At 37.0% G+C, this 19,126-nt stretch overlaps 1 protein-coding gene across 5 annotated transcripts in view; it reads right to left on the bottom strand.

Moving 5' to 3' along the window:
• Window positions 1-2,218: 2,218 nt before the first annotated feature.
• Window positions 2,219-19,126, bottom strand: part of LOC134846916 (uncharacterized) — a 36,356-nt gene continuing 19,448 nt past the window's right edge. For 3 of the 5 annotated variants that reach the window (XM_063864344.1, XM_063864346.1, XM_063864342.1), the window contains 15 exons: window positions 13,231-13,733; window positions 12,637-12,786; window positions 11,863-12,177; window positions 10,327-10,496; window positions 8,416-8,799; window positions 8,118-8,219; window positions 7,315-7,882; window positions 6,790-6,993; window positions 6,330-6,465; window positions 5,776-5,897; window positions 4,776-5,044; window positions 4,053-4,445; window positions 3,643-3,836; window positions 2,970-3,158; window positions 2,219-2,494 (listed from right to left, as the gene is read on the bottom strand). In XM_063864344.1, the coding sequence (XP_063720414.1) occupies window positions 2,299-2,494; window positions 2,970-3,158; window positions 3,643-3,836; window positions 4,053-4,445; window positions 4,776-5,044; window positions 5,776-5,897; window positions 6,330-6,465; window positions 6,790-6,993; window positions 7,315-7,882; window positions 8,118-8,219; window positions 8,416-8,799; window positions 10,327-10,496; window positions 11,863-12,177; window positions 12,637-12,786; window positions 13,231-13,733 (3,895 nt within the window). In that variant the 3' untranslated portion in view covers window positions 2,219-2,298. The remainder of the gene's footprint in view (window positions 2,495-2,969; window positions 3,159-3,642; window positions 3,837-4,052; window positions 4,446-4,775; window positions 5,045-5,775; window positions 5,898-6,329; window positions 6,466-6,789; window positions 6,994-7,314; window positions 7,883-8,117; window positions 8,220-8,415; window positions 8,800-10,326; window positions 10,497-11,862; window positions 12,178-12,636; window positions 12,787-13,230; window positions 13,734-19,126) is intronic. The other 2 variants (XM_063864343.1, XM_063864347.1) reach the window with 2 other exon arrangements.

Here is a 19,126-nt window from a genome sequence, read left to right as displayed (position 1 = left end):
CTTGAGACCTCTCCCAAAATAATTGAGACATCTGGACTCCCAAAATAATTGAGACATCTGGAAAACAGTTCAAAAAATGTCGATGTAAATTATTTGGAATAAAAAAATCGTTTAAACAGTTGAACATTCTATATTATTTCCAACTACAGTCTTAGAATAAGAAATGTGATTGATTTAGTTGATTAATTCTCGAACAAAAGAAATCCATGATCACATAGTTATCATTTATCTGACCACAAGATACACATTCCAAGTTAGCTTCGTACTAATCCATCTATCTTCAGGAAGCGCATTTAACAGGCGGGGATTTTTTTAAAGCTTGCTAAATTATTTTTCGAGCTCTCTTAAAAAACGAAGGTCTTCTGTTAAAATTTAGAACGTAGCCAACAGACAGTTGGAAAAGAGTCAATGACCGCACATAAACATAAATAAAATCTGAAATTTTTTGAAACAATTCAAGAACAGCCAATCGAAGATTGGAAAAGAGTAATAAACGCAAGTAAACAAAAACACTTTGTGGAAAAAATATCAACTTTCCGATTTCAAAAAAAATAGATGCCCTTTAAGCTCTTTGAATTTCTAGAACGATTTATGATTGGCACTTTTTTGATAGCATTAACCCAACTTGAGAAAACTAGATTAACAGGTAAAATTTTCATTCCGCTGAAAATCTTTTGAGTAAATTTCAGCAGATGAATTTCAATTGAACTCAAAAAGTGCATATATACCTAAGTCCACCATGATTTTAGGAGTTTATACTGAAGAAAAATCTGCAAGACCAATATAAGAGTCTTCACTACTTTCATTACTTTTTAAAAATAGATGGCGTTAAGCTCTTTCAGAAAAATTCCTGATTGACCCTTTTTTGATAAAAATAACCCTATGTGAGAAAACTGGATCAAGTAAATTCCTGCAGATAAAATGTTCTTCTCGCTAGGAAATCTTAAGAGTCGATCGAGTTTTCGTGACCTTTACACTTTCGCTGTTCGATAATGTAGTTCGTTTTCCTTTTAAAAAAAGAAATGAAGTAAACTTTGAAAAAATCACAAGTCAAACAGCGAAAAACTTAATTTGAACCTAGACATATTTTCGTACTGAAAAAAAAAATTGCGGCCTACATAAGAGTCTAAGTGACGTTAATCGACTCTTAAAAACGACTAGAAAAATCGTTCAAAGAACTATGGAAACTTTTGATTGAACGTCAATTTTATTGTCGTCGTACTCTATCCTCAAAATGCGTACTTTTCGTGAAATGCATTTTTTACAGAGAGCCGAAGCTGCGCTTCACAAACACTAGCCAGAACACGACAAGAAGCTCTATAAAAAAAACAATAAGTAGTGATAAACCTCAAACTAGTAAAAATTCGGCAACATCTGAGATCGGACCTGCGACCTAGCGATTAAGAGTCTCAAACACTAAGCACTCAGCCACGAAGCTTAATAGGTACCAAAAAACAATCACAATCAAAGCAGAGAACAGATTCTTTGCAATTGCCAATGCGTCAGTGAAATTTCCAAATAAGTGAACACTTTTGATGAACACTTTTATTTGCGAGTTAGGTTAGAAAAAAAAAGAAATTTCGTAATAATACACTAAGCTGATGTCGCAAATGTAATCTATTGAAAACTGATGTAAGGGAATCGACGTAGTATGGCACCAAGGGTGAAACCTTGAGCAATAAATTTACCAAATCTTTACGCTTACCCTCCAATTAAACAGCAACTGATGTCTCCACAAAAAAGATCAACGGAAAAGTCAATTATTTCTGTAATGCGGCCAGCAGACTTTTACAAAATGCAAAGAAAATATAGAAATCATGGAAGAATTCAGACTTATCGCACAAAAATTGAATCTTTGCTCGATAGATGAAGTTTAAAACTAATCAAATGTATGCTAACTTAAATTAATTACAAATTATTACCAAAATAGAATCGCAGTGCGAAACAACACAAAATAATCAAGATCTATTAGGAAAAACTAAAATTTAGAAAACTTTGGCCCGATTAGAGAACAGAAATTGAATGATGTTTATAAGAAAGCCTTGCATTTAGGTGAAATGCATGAAGTCAAACGGCAGCAGATTAAGCAAAGTATTTTGAACCACCAATTAAAAGCCATTTAATCATCAGGTGTTCATGTTATTTGTGACAGCATGTTATAGCTTATATTAAACAACTCAAAAATGTTCGAATATTTGAATTTTTTCATTTTTAAAATTTTAAATAAATGAAAACTTTTCGTTTATTTTTAATCTGCTTGCAATTTGCCTATATTATTAAGGCGAATAGAAATAAGCACTATAGAGAAGTTTCACTGGGGGGACTGCTGATGTTCTGCTTCACTCTCTCCCCCTCCTCTAGAAGATTGATTCTCTGTCTGAGCACTTTCACAGTGGTCTCGTGTCTCTCGCAGATCGCCTTCATCTGACACTCCAACTTCTTCAGTCTGGACGAGTGTTTCTTCTTAGCTTTGTCGTAGGCCGAGATTAAAGCACTACAACAACACAATATATTCAAGTAATAAAACGGATAAAGACACCTTAAATCACTAAATCTTTATTTTATTAATACCTTTCCTATTTTAGAGACTTCGAAGCTATGTGAAATGATATTTTTCATATTCTTCCAGTCAACGAAACCGATGTGCACACTGTCGAAAACCCACTTAATGAAGTCTTTGATTTGACGAATATTTGACTTGCATAAAGCTGAAAAATAAAGCATTCAGTCCTTCCGACTTTACGGCTCATTCAACGGTACAATTCCAGCTCCCATTAATGTGTTGATAATGAAATGCATCTATGCATAATCAACGTTCTTCATCTTTCTGTCCATCTTTTCATCAATATTAAGAAAACCTTTCATCTTCGTCTTCATCAACACGCTGTTTTTTGGCCTGTTATGCAATTGTGTAATGCCACTTATTCTTAAGCCTGCAGTTGTGAGGTGTTGTGAATGATCTCTCTCACCTGTTAGCACGTTTGAGATCTGCCATGTACTCTGCACTGTGTCTGTCCTTGACCTCGCAGTGTTTGGACAGAGTGTCCAGGGCACTCACCAACTCCTCCATCCTCCCCTTCAGCTTCTCCTCCCGCTTCTTAGCCGCCGCAATCTCCACTGCTGCAGACGCCACTGATGTCTGCTGCTGCGAGTTCGATCTGATAACACAAAACTGATAGCAACACATGTAAATCTTAATTCTTAATTGACCCTCTCCACCATGACTTCGAGGTTCAATATCAATATTTTTTCAGTCCGGTCGAAAATTGCAAAAAAAAACTTCCTCAGAAGTCAGTTTCAGAGGTTCTGAATAACTTTCTTGAGAGCACGAAAACACCAATTCGTTGATCCAATACATGCCAAGTATATTTTTTCATAGCATTCCATTATCCGTAGTCACCGCTTGAGAAATCTTACCTATGACCAATTCTTATGCAAATATAAATAACATCTAAAATAAAGCCGCTGCGTTCCATACAAAATGATCAAATCCTAGTTGCAAAAACTTTTGACTGAAGAAGCGTCAAAACTTGTAATCTTCACTTTATATTTTACTCGTCATTTAGCAGTTCCGAGCTCCGTGAAACAGATAGAAATTGCCTGTTTTGCGCAAACTGGCCTGTATTAAAGTTTTTAAATAACCTCTCCGAATGCATGACCCCACTGTGACCTCTATTGGCAGGTGAAGAGGGGCCACCTGCAGATGAACCCAGTCGCCCTCCAGCCACTGAGCTGAGTTGTTCCAGAGTGATAATTGGAGTAGTGGAAGAGTTGGAGTTGTTGACAGCGTTGGCTGAGAAGGAAGAATTGTGTTCTGAACCAGATACCGGTTCACTCTGAAATCAGACACATTTACTTTTATCTTTCCACTGTTGAACAACTACCATTTTAGATTACCTCAAACTCTGCGTTGAAACTTCCTCTTAACTTCAGAACAATTATTTCTAAGCTACTGCTTTTTTTGAAATTTTCAAAATTTTAGTTTTTCTACCAACTGAGACAAAAAAATCACAACTTGGTGCTTTCTGACGGCAATTAATCAAATTACTCACTTTGGAAGCACTGGCTGATGAGCTCAAAGTAGAAAAGGCACTTCTTGGACTCTGCGAGAACCCTCCCACACCTGTTTGACCTTTGATCCCAGTGGCACTGCCCTGGTAACTGTGACTGGACGAAGTGGACCCCATTTTCGGCTTCTGGCTGGTCCCCCCAACCCCAGAGTCGCTTCCAGTTGAACCCCCCTGTTTAATCTGGTTGTCTCCAGACTGTCCATTACTGCTGTTGTTGTTGTTGTTTATTTTCTGCTGTTCCAGAAGTTGTTTCAGGTGATCCACTTGCACTGAGTATGCATTGAGTTGTGCGTCATGTGATGCCTTCATAGTATTCATTTGTTTCTTCTCTTTCTCAATTAGATACATTTGGGCTCTCAGTTCAGCTTTCTCTTCCTAAAAAACAAAACAAATTAGCATAAATAGAGACAAAATGGTAATTATTATTCACGCCTCCCGATTTTTGGTTGAAATAAATATATTTGCATTTTCCACACTTTTTTCACATTTTCTCGGGTCTAGCTATAAAACTAATTTAGACTAACAGTTTCAAACACGTCAGATTTTAAACATCCTACTGTTAATAATTGCTAACTCCAAAATTGGAATTGTTAGCGAGTTCGACAGTCTTCTTATTCAAAATGTTTCATTTACTCTGCCTCCTCTTCATATATTACTTAAGTTGGCCAACAAACAATCTTGCTGTTTATGTGTGTCTTTATTCACCTTGAGTGTCATGAGTTCCTGGGTGAGTACAGCATACTCTAGGTCCTGTCTCTGGGACTCGAATGCAGCCAACATGTCCGCCTCCTGCTTCAGTCGCTCCCTCCTCTGTCCCATTTCATCCACACTCAACACATTGTTCACACTTGTTCCATTGTTCATCTGCTGCTGTTGTTGTTGGTATAGAAGCAGCTGCTGTTGCTCCTCTTCTTTCTTCCGCTTCATCTGAGTCGCAAACTCCGGGTCCATGTAGATGCTCTCCAGCTCCACAACTAAACACAGTTGCTTAACTTCTCCAAGAGCTTAAGTTATCCTAGTATCTTTTTTCTAAAAAAGCATTCTTCAATGCCGTTCCGATCAATTTGCATATCCATATTTCGCTTACATTGTTTTAAAATAAAACATAGCCGAGTGATAGTTGGAAAAGAGTAATGAACGCAAGTGAACATAAAAACACATTGTTTGAAAAAATCTCAAATTTCGAATTTCAAAGAAAATACAGATGCCCTTTGAATTTCTAGAACAATTCGTGATTAGCATTTTTTTGATAACATTAACCCAATTTGAGAAAACTGGATCAAAAGGTAAAGTTTTTATTCCGCTGGAAATCTAAAAATTAAATTCCACTTTCGAAACCAGCAATTCTTCACGTTTTTTTCTCGCCATTTCCACATTCGTATTTGGAGAGTATTATTTACGTCACTTTCAGCAGATTAATTTCAATTGAACTCAAAAAACACAATATCAATATACATAAGTGCACCAATAGTTTAAAACTTTTTCCTGAAAAAAAACAAACAAAAAAATCAGCAAGACCTATATAAGAGTCTTCACCACATTCATTACTCTTAAACAACAAACTTCTTCAGCACAACTTTTGTCTTGCTTCTTTGATACATGACCTTAAAAAGCCAGGATATTAAAAACGATGTTTTTGAAACAGAGGAGCAGATTATTTAGCAGGAACTATGGGTGGATATTGTTCAGCAAATCAATTTATTACCTGTGAGTCTGACTTGTGTGGTCTCTGTCTTGAGCTGTCGGATGTAGTCCCTCAGTCTGTTCTCATCCAGTTTGGACCAATCCGACTCCACACTAGTGGCACTATTGGTCGAACTCGTGGTGCTGAACACAAAACAACATTTACAAAATGCAACATTGGAAAAAATATTAGTGTCTTATGATTTGATTGTAAATGCTATAAAACTTACAGTATCTTCAAGCCCTATCCCTAATATTTGAAGAATAAATTGAAAATGAAAAAATTATGGAAGTCGAAAAGCGAATAGTTTTCGATATATAAATAATTTAAATAGTAGCCCTGAGGCGACGAGATCAGCTGATCTGTTTCAAGCCTACCCAATTAAGCAATATTTAAAAATCTAAGAACATTTAAAAATGATTGAACTGAGCCAATTTGATTTTCAACTTAACTTTGAAATGCAAAAGTCGAAATGCAGCGCTCGCTCCCACATTTACTCTATTTTTGTCTTAGATGCAAAACAATTCTTCGTACAGATTATCGGGACGAGTAGTGGAAATAAAGAAGTTAGATACCTTGTTCGATCCTGTGAGGAGCAGTCATCCACATTACTTCCACTGGCGAAAGGGGATGCCATGTTGTTGGACCCTCTGTCAAGTCCACTGCCTCCTGTAGCTAGTCCCCCCTTCGAAGGCGACAAGGAGTCCATACCTATGACCACAATTCCAATAACGTATGTAAATCAAGTTCAAACTACTATACAAACTACTATACTTAGCAAAACAGCTCTTCCATGTTTTCAAATCCTTCACAAAACTATGTATTGATATGTCACCGCTATTTAAAATATTTACTAAAATCTTTTTGAATTTTCTTCACCATATTTAATTTCTTCTTTTGCTGCGTTAAAACACGTATTTTACTGTTCACTTAAAGTCTACGGCCTGTTAAGAAGAAAAGCTAAGACGAAGTTCTGTTGCGAAAATATTCGACGTTTTAAATAAGAACATCTTCAACGCATTCAACAAAGCATACCTCCTAAATTATTCTCCCCACAAATGACTCTATTCGCCTTCGCAAATGTCGTGTCCAGATGTGAGAGGATAGTTTTGGCCACTGTTTCCGCATGACGTCTGCTAGTTCTACTTTTCTGCTTCATCGACAACTTTTCTTCCTCTTCGGCGACGTAAGATTTGATTCCAAGCATTGCATACTCGTCTTCACAGTCAGAAAATTCTCCTACACAGATAATTAAACTATCAAGTATCAATTAAAACCCAGACACTATTTAGAACTTAAAACAGAATTGGGATCATCAGATACTACTTAACCATTTTTTGCATCGCCTCAATTCTAAAAAAAATGCGAACTGATAAAATTTCAACTCCACCTTTAAAACGAACAGCTGGAATATTTATTAGTAGTCGCTACTATTACTAGTAGTAGTCGTTACTTTTACCATGGACAAAAGCATCAATTTCTGAGAGAGCTTCAAACGAGATATCTCAAGAAAAAAAAGAGAAACTAGTAAAGCTGTCAGATATTTTCATCGTGTCTAACCTAGCATAGAGTATGTCAACTGGTTCGAGTTCGATCCCACACTTGGCAACCTTGGACTCCTCCCTACTCCTGCTGAAGATCCCAACGCCAATAGACTCTCTAACGCCTCAACACACAAATCAGAGTAGTCCAGTGCAATCTTCAGAGCTGTAGTATTACTCTCGTACTTCCCACACAGTAACGCCAGTCGCTCCGAAGTGGATTTGGATTCTTCGAGCGTTAGCTGCAACAGATCAACCTCAGACTGTATTCTGTCCACTTTTGAGACTGATTTGTTCAACTGCAACTCCAGCTCAATTATCCGATCGTCCGCTTGTGGAGTTGAATCGCCGCCATCTTCACTGTTATTATTATTATTGTTGTTATTCTGATTGCACTTTCTGCTGTGTGAACTTGTGGTGACGTCACTTATGGTTTCAGTTGTATGTGAACTTGAGCTGTTCTGGCGATGTGCGAATGGTGATGATGGGGATTTGAAGAGGTCCGCTTGCGTATTGGTATCACTAGTTAGGTTCAGAGAGCGTGAACTGTCACTTGTATTGCTGGGCTTACTGCTTAGTTTTGATATCTGAAACAAAATCGTTCCTATGTGCGATTCATGAAGTAATTCTTACTAGTTAAGCCCGAGCTATCTTAGCCAATGATATTTGAAAACCTTTCTAACTTGATGCGAAAACCATTATTTGGGCAAAAAACTTCCCGAGTATTTTCCAGAAATAAGACTGAGAAAGGTAAGATCTACAAAAAAATAATCAGTCTTAAAAAGATATGGTTCGCAGTAAGCTAAATCTTATGTGTCTTACATTTTCGGAGGCACTTCCATTTCTAGGAGGGAGCAAGGGAGGAGGCCCACTGGGCAAGGGTCCCGCCCCAACCACTTTACTCCCTACTCCCGCTGTAGCACTCTGAAACATGTGATCACACTAAACAGCGGACAAATCAGCAATCTTCTTAACAGAGCCACAATTACATGAGACTGATATTTTCCATACAATAACCGTCAAATTTACATAAAATGTAAAAAAAATATATGTCTAATCAAATTCTTCATTGCACGAAAACTGGACTTAAAAAACGCTGGCTTCTGAATTTTTCACTCACACTTAGTTGTTTGTTGAACTTGTTCGGCAAGGTGAGTGAATTATATGCTGACATTGCAACATTGTTATTCTTGTCATCTCTAATTGCCCCGCCTCCACCCTGCAGCTGCTTCTGCGTCGCCTCAAGTCTCTTTTCCAAGTCCCTCTTTTCAACTTCAATCACACTCAGCTGTCGTCTCAACTCTTCATTCTCCTTTTTGCACTTGTTCAACTGTGAGTCTAGATTGCTGATGACTTCGTTCTTCTGTCGAACTTTCTCATCTGCGACTGAGTTTGTGGTGGGCGATGTGAGGTTCTGTTTGGACTGAGTTCTGCCGGAGGGGCCTATTATTGGGGTTCTGGAAGGTTGGTTGGATAGTTCCAATTTGGCTAATTCTTTACACGCCTACAATACATGTTTCCATCATCGCGAGTTCATGTCGAACACCAGTAAAACTTAATGATAACACGCCAGCAGACAGTTGATAAAAGAGTCAATGAACGCACGTAAACATAAAAAATACGGGCTTTCGAAATTCCAAGAAAAAATAGAAGACCTTAAAGCGCATCGAACTGCTAGAACAACTTATGACTGATACTTTTTTTTGATAAAAATTACTCAATTTGAAAAAACCTAGATCAATAGGGAAATTTTTTATTCATCTTGGAAAAACTGAAAATTGAATGCCACTTTCAAAACTAGCAGTAGATAACGTTTTCCTTTACACTTAAGCTGTTCAATGGTGGAGTTTGCCTTCATTTGAACAAAGGAAATAAAGTGAACTTGAAAATAAATCAAAGTCAAACTGCGAAAAAGTTAACTTCAGTGTGAACAAATTTTGAGATTTTTCCTGAGAATCGAAAGAAAAACTCATCGCGACCTGCATAAGAGTCTGCACTACGTTCATCGACTCTTGAAAAAAAATTGTTTAAAAAGCCGAAATAAAAAACCAAAAAACTCACAAAAAAAACAATCTATTGAAATCATAATAAACACAGGCGAAGCTGAGCATCACTTGCGATACAACCAGATTTATCCAAATGAATGAAGATTGTTGTGAAAAAAACATGCCAAAACAATAGAAAGCTAAATCAGCATCAGATTAAAATTAACCAAGCTGTGACAAAGCCGAAAATATCTGAGCATACTCTTCAAGCCAATTTTTTTTTTTCAAATTTAAAACTAGTTGAAAATTTTTATGTCCCCTTCCCTCATAACACAGGCACACAAAAAATGTCGTAAATCAAGCGACGCAAAATAACGCTACTAAGCCGATATAAAAACAAGTTGAAACGTAATAAGCCGGAATAAAAAAAATCTCAACAAACCGAGCGGTGAAAATGCAACTAGCTTAAAAAGTGCGGCGGGGAACGTCAGAATTGTCTTTCCCTTGAACCGACCCACATTTAGGACACAAAGCCGATAAAAAGCAGGCCGAATAAAATTGAGCCGCATAATGTAAATCAAACACTAAAAGCACCATTAATGCGCGCAACAATAAAAACTATTCCAAGATGTGGCAACTAAGCCGAAAAAAGGTAAGTAGACAAATAATTGGGCTACAATTTCATTTGAAATAATAGAATATTTCCCGTTTGAAAAAAACAGGTCCTAGTCAGATTCGAACCAAGGACCTTTGCGTCCCGGGCGTACTCGTTACCAACGGACCAAAAGGGCCGGGACAGCTAGAGATGATGCCATATAATACATGTCCTGTGAACAAAGTTATTGCAATACCCTTGCTTATCGTAAAGGTAACAATTTATCTAAATTTCGGATCTCAAAACATTCTTTCTGGTGCAATTCCTACAGTAAAAAAGCTTCGGAAAAACAATTTCGTAGCCATTAAAATTAAGAAAATGTCAAGAAACATTGCCAAACAAGAAACATTGTTGGTTTTTCATGGCGATATTACACTCAATAATTTCCTACCATGGCAGTCTGTCTCTCTATGGCCAGAATGAGTGAATCATCGTCCATGAAGTCGCTGTCCATACCTCCCCCACCATTATCACCAGAAGAGGTCACCTTAGGGTCAAACTTTGCGTTCATTCTTTCTCCTTCAGCAGTCCCACTAAAGGCATCCGGAGTTAGGCGGTCATCTGCAAAAAGAAAAAAAAAGATTTGCATGATTCACAACAGAAATGTATCTACGACTACGTTGCCGTAAACAGAACACAATGAAAGGAACAATCAGCCGCTTATACTTGACAAATAACATCAACAGTCAGTTAACATCTAATTTGTAATGATTATTTCAATTAGGAATACGGTTTTAGATCATATAACCAAATAAATTTAGTTTTTCAACCAAGAAATGGAGATGTTTTGATGGCAATAATTTCAAAAGAGTTTTTTTTTTTCAAAATGAGTCTAAGCTGCATTTCGCACCAGATGCGATACAGAATACCAAAATTTAAAAATCTACAGCTATGAGAAAGGATTATGAGAAAAGGGAAGGATTCAATTGAAATTCTTTGATCAAGACAAAGGAAGTTCTTTTTCATTGTTTATTAATCAGAATAAGCAAATTGCAAGCTTAATCAAATTAACTGAATATCGAGACGTCGAAATAGAACCCATACAGATTTTCTGTATAAAAAGTAACATACAAAAATGTTTACCTGGGATTCGTTTGCCTTTTCCGTTTACGTAACTTGATGGTTCCATAATCAGTCTTTCGAACACAAAACTTCAAAAAATAGGAAATGCAACGAGTTAACAGACAAACAGCTAATTATGAATTTATGTCACACACCGGTAAATAGACTTACATCTAAGCCGGCTCAAAATACAAACCAAATCGATCCCAAATCAAAGTAGAATTCTTTATTAACAGAGACAGCTCATGGAAATTTAGTTCGCAGGTTACTCCGGGAATAAAAAATAGGGGCATATAAACTGAGGATAAGGTAATATATGGAAATATAGACAGCAGGCAACTTCAAAGAGTTCAATTTTGGTCGTTTTTATTTCATCACATGGTGTACTATTTTGCTCAGACGCACAAGGATGGTGGATGGTTTCCTAATGTGAGCAGAAGTTCATTCATGCGATTGTTTCAAGTGGGGCAAAAGTGGTGCAAATAACAGAACCACTAGTAAAGGGTCGACTTTGAAACACATGAATTCATATTGAAGCTTCAAACATTGAGCAACCAAAAGAATAAAAGAGAAGATTCATTAACTATCTGCCAAAGATTCCGACTTTCTAATAGAGAGAAAAACTACCTCAAACTCAATGCTTCAGTTGACTCTAGACAACAGTAAACATACATTTGCGCTTAAAATAGTATCGCAGAGCAATTTCTAGGTCTAAGCTCAACGTCAACATGTGACTATTGAAAAGAACATCTAACATAAACAGGTCTACTATCATGCATCGCATTTTCAATTCCTCTGTCAAACTAGCTGTTTTTCGGCTACTTGATCAGTCTACTATTTGCCCGCTCACAACTATCTGACTCACCGTTCGACTCATCATCACTGTTGACATTTTCAAGGTCATCGAAACGACAACAACAATTGTCATCGTCAAACTCATTAGCAGTCTTGTTGTCGCAGCAGTCTTTCACGACTAGCTCAAAATCGGTGCTTAGAGCCTCCAATTCGTGGTGGTTGTGATGATTATTGTGTGTATTGTTATTGGTATTAGCACCATTCAAGTGTTTAATATGTTCAGCAGTTAGATTACTGCCGGTCTTTTTTGGTTTTGTCCCTGAAGTTCTTTGTGGTGAATTGTAGGGCGATTCGCAACAGCAGTGAGTTGAGGTGGAGCATGTTTCTAATGCGATTTCGAGCAAAGGAAAAAATAATTTAGGTTAGCGATCTTTGGTTCAGAAATTGGAAAACTGCTAGTAATGTCGAAGTTAGCTCCAAACGTCTATCCTTTGATAATTGAAATATTTAGTTTCAGTGCGTCTTTGTCTTTGGTATTTATGCACAACAAGAACCAAACAGGAATACATATATTGGAACACAATCGAACAAGCGCACGATTGCGACAAAAAAATAAGAGAAAGCATTTGACATAATTTCACCAAAACACATAGAAAGGTATTCGACTAAAGGATTAATTCTGGCGTGGATCTGTTAAAATCAGCTGTTTTCAGGGAGCCAAATGGCCCTTTTTGCTAACAAATTTGCTAAAAAAACGTCTAATTTTAAAGATCATTGAAAAAAAACATGAAATAATTCGACTAAATGGTGAAAAGACCTGAGCTATTTTATAAATTAAACTCACCCAATGCATCTAGTTCTGTGGTGTATGGATCTCCAGTTCTATTCGCACCCCCTGCAAATTCCATTGGCCTATGGCCTCCCCCGATTACTTTGTTGCCCTTTTGGTTCCCGGAAGCGATTGGAGATGACCTTTGTGTTGATATTCCAGCTGCTAAGGCGAGAAGAGAAATTTCAAACTCTAGGTTTTGAAGCAAATGAATAAATACTAATAATTCAATTCGGCAGCATTTGATAACAACGGATTAAAGTCTTTGTAACACTCTCTAGAAAACGATATTACACCAAGCTAACTAGTCGGTTCATATCAGGTCACACGCCAAATTTGGTATTTGGTAATATTGGTACAAAAATCTACAAGCCAACAAAGCTCAACAAGAGAGATAGTAATTTTTAGCGCAAAATAAAAAGTAACATGTCTATTTTCAGACTATTCTCAAGGTGACAAAAAGTAGTCAAGTGAAAGCTAAAAAAAGAATATATTGGCAATTAATTGCAAAATACGCCAAGCAATTTTCTTCTGTGCTATAAACCACCAACAAAAAATCAAATCACAAACCCTTTAAAAAGGATGTTTACATTGTTTACACATGCGCACCTTTAATTAGTCTTCCATCTGCCTTTTGGTTGTGGTGCTGCGTGTAAGTATTTATTGTGCTGCAATCTGCGCCGCTCTGATTACATTTCTTCTCCCCTCTATTCCCCCCAGATTGATCGGCAGGGGTGGAATTGGTCATTTCAGATTGGTATGAATTAGTTGCTACCTCTAATCCAACTGCTTTGGCTGCAGTTCCCACGGTTCTATTCGTAAAACCATTAGCATTAGTACTGCTCATACCGGTAGAAGAATAGCTGGGATTGAAATGTGATGCGGGTTGACGTTGGGGTTGATTAACCCCCCAGGGGGAGGTAGTAGACGAGGGGGAGGGGACAGAAGAAGGGGGGTTGAGTTTGTTCATCAGATTGAGATGGGCGGCAGCAGTAGTGGAATATTGGTTGATCACGTGTGAAGGGGGCGGGGCCGAAGAGGAAGAGTTGGAATTGGATGCAGCGTCTTCATTTTCCTCATCCACCTCCTCCAAAAATTCCTCGTCTTCCTCTCTAAACGGACACGTTTTAATAAACAGACATCAGCAATACAGGTAAAACAAACTAAGTGGTAAATATAAACAAACAAAAGTAAATACGCACTAGCATATAATAGTAGTCAAAAGATGACAGAGGTTCTTTTTTATTTTAAAAAACGCAACTGAATGTTGTGTATTGAAACTTGATACCATTTCATTCATCTACCTCAGATATGCACCAATTCATAAAACCTGCACAGTTATCTTCTCATTACTAGGTCTCACTAGCTTCCTAATTTGGTAAGTATGAATAAGAGTATACCCTTATATGTAACCTGAGAATCTGTGTTTTTATTGAGTGTTTTCTTTTTTCATTCCTAATCGATACCTATACAAGTAACCTATACCTCAACTTAAAGTGTGGGTTTTTAACGGCCATTGTTGATAACGATTTTCTTCACAAAGGCTGTAACACTAACGAATAATACAGACGAGAAAACAATAAATTCTTCTCAAGACCCTGAACGCGCGGAAAACAATCTTTGAAAAATAAATTTTCCATAACGAGGGATCGATCCTCGGTTGATTTCAAGCATGTGTAAAATCTACCAAGTAAAGCCCGGTTGTTTTAGTTTTGCGTAAAAACCACACGCTATTAAATGGCTCTAAGATTATGAGCTGTTCGCAGATTTTAGACACAAAAAAAACGCGACTGAGATAGGAAACAAGTGGACTGCTCTTATAAGACAAGCACTCTTGGTGTAGCTGCAAAGATTATTTTCTTCTGCTAAAACAATGCATCACGACCTATCCAAGCATCTACACTACGTTCATTGGCCCGCTTGAACCACGTTCAAAGCCGACAGGCAGTTGGAAAAGTGTCAATGAACAATATAAAACCGAAGAAAAAAGAATGACATGATTTTTTTCAAAATATAACCAACAGATGGTTAGAAAAAAGTTTTAAAAAAAAAAACATTTTTTTTTAAATCTGCCGTTTTTCTACAAAAAAAACATAGCCAACAGACAGTTGGAAAAGTTCCAATGAATGCAAGTAAACAGAAAAGAAATACTAATATGTCTCAATTTTTGCATTTTACAGAAAAAATAGATGGCCTCAAAGATCTTTGAACTTCTAGAACAATCAAAGGTAATAACTTTTTATTTCGCTAGGAAATCTGATAATTAAATTCTATTTTTGAAATAAAAATATGATCACGTTTTTCGGGAATTTTACACATTCGCTGTTCGACAGTGGAGTTTGCCTGAATAAATTTTAGGATTTTCCCTGAAAAAAAAACAATCAGAACGACTTTATAAGAGTCTGAGAGACTTTCATCGACGCAAATAGATAACGTTAAAGCTTTTTGAATTTAAAGAATTGCTTACGATAACACTTTTTCTCAAAATTATCCCTGTTAGAATAATCTGGGTCAATACGATAGTTTAATTATCCGCTGGGAAATCAGAAAACTCAGTAAATCAATTTTGAAAAAAAAAAAAACGATTAGCTATTTTGTTACCGTCACATTTTTGGGGTTCAATGGTGGAGTTTGCCTTCCTTTTTATTAAAAAAAAGAACTTGACTTAGAAACAGCCAAACCGCGAAATGTCAAAACTTACTTTGAAAAAAAAGGACAAAAATAAGGATCACGATCCATTAAAGTGACAATGACTTCATCATCATCATCATCATCACATTTGTTATTTCAACACCAATTTCTTGAATTCAAAGGTGTTTGAGTTTAATTAAAAACCAGTTTTGTCGTAAGAATAATCAGTCGTTCCGCTAAAGATGAGTTCGCGTCTGTCGATAGCCGTACCCACTCTAAAATGAGCTGGGATTTGAACAGAAAATGTTCTTTGAAGATGGTTAAAAATCGGACCCGCTCTAAAATGAGCTGGGCGTTTCATCGTCGTCGCCTTCTTTTCACAGCCATTGGATTTTCTATGCTTCTGAAGGCGTCATAAAAGTCCTTAGCAAGTTCGCGCACGCCATTTGCTGTGGGGTGAAGACCATCTGCGCAAACATGCCTCCGATAGCTGAACTTTACAGTTTTAAAGAGCGGGATTTTATACCATGCCGTTAGATTTCTGTAGCATTTATTCACTCTCCTGATAAGAGAGCGTTTACCTTCCCGGCTAATAAGTGACATGACGCCAACTTCGAAATTGCAGTCAAGGAGTCTAAAAATAGCACTCTCCATCTCCTCGGCTACTTCAGTCGCTCCCAATGACTGGCGCCCTGAACGGTCAAACAGGTTGTTTGTTCCTCCCATTATGAGCACTGTTTGTACATCCAAGTTTTTCATATCATTGAGAACCTGATCGCTAAAGGGTTGAGAGAGTTCCACCAGGGCACGAAACTGTCACGGAATCTGGCAGAAAAATCCCCTAAACTAGCGATGATCCCAAAACAGCATATGTCACTCTCTTGATCTTATCAGAGCTCAATATTATCCGTCTTTTGGGGAGAAACCTGGTTTCAACATGAACATTTCTTAAACGCAAGGTTTCGTTTAGCTTTTGAATTCCAACCTTTCTAGTTTCAGTCATTTTAGCAACCTTTAACTGAAACAAGTCTCATAGTAATACTGGTTAAACAAATACGTTTTCAACTGTTTACGAAATTCAGTTTCATTTGGTAGTTTAAGGTTACATGGTAAACTATTCCAATGGTGTGCGGCAGCAAATCTAAACGTCCTTTTTCCATAGTTCGTGTTAACCAGTGGTTTCTTAATGACCATGGTCCTTTCACTGAAACGGGAGGAACTTTTTTGTAGTGAAAAATATTTACTCAGATAAGACGGAACGATTTGAGGATTGAAAATGCATTTGTGTACGATTGTCAAGACTTTAAAAATCACTCGAGATTTTATGGGCAACCAATGTAGATCATGTAGATAAGGAGTAATACTCGTTGACTTCTTCAAACCGAAAACAAATCTGCAGGCACTATTTTGGACTTTTTGCAACTTGTAGAGCAGATAATTTGGTAAGCTCGAGTACAAGCTATTGCAGTAGTCTAATCGACTTAAGACTAGCATTCTTGCCAACATATTTCTATTTTCAAAATCAAGGTAGAAACGTATGCTGTATAGTTTCCGGAGACTGTGGTAACTGGCGCCACACACGGAATCGATCTGTTTTTTCAATGACAAGGATCGGTCAATGAGGCAACCTAAAGACTTCACAGAGTTTTCTGTTGATTTCATCAGCTTAACCGTTGAATTTCCAATGAGTAGTGAACCGTTTGTTAGACCTTTTGACTTACTAGTGGCTAGGTTAATTACTTGGCTTTTTGATTCATTTAACATAAGCCCCATGGACGAAAACCAGTTCGAAATAATAACCAGAGATCTTTCTATTTCTGCTAATTCACTCTCATTTTTAATTTCACAGTATAAAGTAGTATCATCGGCATACACTTGGTATGAATATTTAGTTGAGCCAATAATATCGGTCAATGGTGTCAGGTAGATTGAGAACAGGAGGGGTCCCAGAAGAGAACCTTGAGGCACTCCAAATTCGAGTTCTTGAGAATTCCATAAAACATCATTGATAGCAACAATTTGAGTCCGATTCTCTAGATAGGAAAGAATTAGATCCACTGCATCATTCGTCATTCCAATCCGATTTTTCATGATCTTTCTCAATGTTTTATGATCAATGGTATCAAATGCAGCTGAAAGGTCAAGGGCTATCAAAATGACCTGTCTCTTGTTGTCGAGACTAGTCAGTAGATCATCTGTAGTTTTTAGCAGAGCCGTTTCAGTTGAAAAATGCTTCCTGTAAGCAGATTGGTGTTCATCTAGAAGATTATAGGAGCTAAGGTATTGATCGAGCTGTTTATATAAAATTCTTTCAAAAACTTTACTGATAAACATCAGATTCGCTATTGGTCTATAAGAATTTAAAACGTTTTGGTCAAGTTTGTGGTCTTTTAAGAGAGGAGTTATCACCGCTCTCTTGAGACATTTTGGAAATTTGGACTGATCGATGCAATTGTTTATCATAATGATGAAATAATCTTTCCACGAGTGTGCTATTCTTTTCATATCTATCGTTTTCAGTATATCTTCTCGTGAGTTCGCGTTTGAAACCATTCTTACTGCTTCTTCTAGTTCATCTATAGTCACATATTGGAATTGGAAAGAAGAAACTGCAGTGAAAGCAAAGAGTGGCGGCGAGATGCCATTACTTTTAACATTTGCCACTAAATTTCTAACCTTCTGAATGAAAAATTGGTTGAAGTTTTCAGCTAATTCATAATCACTGGAGTATATCAGTGGTAGAACGTTTTGTTGTTTTTCTCCAGCAAGGCGTTTCAATTCACGAAACTTGAGCGAATGGCTATTTGAAAGCTCAAAGCGCCTGGAAAAATATATCAATTTCTTCTCTCTAAACAGATCTTTACATTTCTTTAAATACTCCTTGAAAGCTGTTTCGTTTTCTAATCCAGGATTTACACGCATTACTCGTTCTAATTTTCTACGTTTTCGTTTTACGTCTGCTAACTCTTTATCGTAAAAATTACAAAATCGGTTTTTGACAACTTTGGTCTTAGTTGGCACATAATCAGTTTTCAGCAGCTGCAAAATTTCGATAAAAATCTCTGCCATCTCGTTCGGGTCATTGGTGTTCATATTCAAGATTAAATTCTGATCTATTTCCGTCTCTAAATGTTTCCAGTCTGTATTGTTCCAATCATAAATAGTCAATCTGGTTTTATCCTTCCGTTGAATTGCGATTTCATAAGTGAACGTCAACGATGGTGATCAGAGTATTCAACGTGCTCATTTCTAACGGGTGAGCACAATTCCGGGTTTGAACAAATTATGAGGTCTAGAATTTTCCCGTATTCGTGAGTTGCTTTCTTAACAATCTGTTCTAGGTTATACTCCAGTAGAATCGAACAAAATGTATTGGATTTGGCACAACGTCTGTTTTCTAGATCCAAATTAAAATCACCCAGGAGGAGAAGTTGGGTTTCAATTGATGAGGCAAGAATATTTTCAGTCAATTCATTAAAAAACTCGTTATAATTTCCACTCGGCGGTCTATATATTGCTGCAATTGTTATTTTGACTTTTCTAGTCACGACCGTAATTACCAAGAAATCACCATCGTCCGAGAGATGGCTTAAAATTCTTTCACCCTGTAGTTCTTCGCGAGAAATTATGGCAACACCTCCACCTATTTTAGCCGTTCGTGAAACATGATGGTATCGATATTCATTTGAAGAGTCTATACACTGATTTAGAATATATTCCGTATCCGGCTTAAGCCAGGTTTCAGTAATGATCAAGATATCAACTTGTTCTATAGCCAATATGCTCTGTATTTGATTTACTTTTTTCGCTAGAGAACGTATATTAATTACACCAACTTTCATAGCATTCGATTGAGACTCGGGTTTTTTGTTTG

The sequence above is a fragment of the Symsagittifera roscoffensis genome, chromosome 5, assembly GCF_963678635.1.
Source record: "Symsagittifera roscoffensis chromosome 5, txSymRosc1.1, whole genome shotgun sequence".
NCBI classification, from domain to species: domain Eukaryota; kingdom Metazoa; phylum Xenacoelomorpha; order Acoela; family Convolutidae; genus Symsagittifera; species Symsagittifera roscoffensis.
Note: the sequence above shows the minus strand (reverse complement) of the source record. Positions and strands in the feature narration are given on the sequence as shown.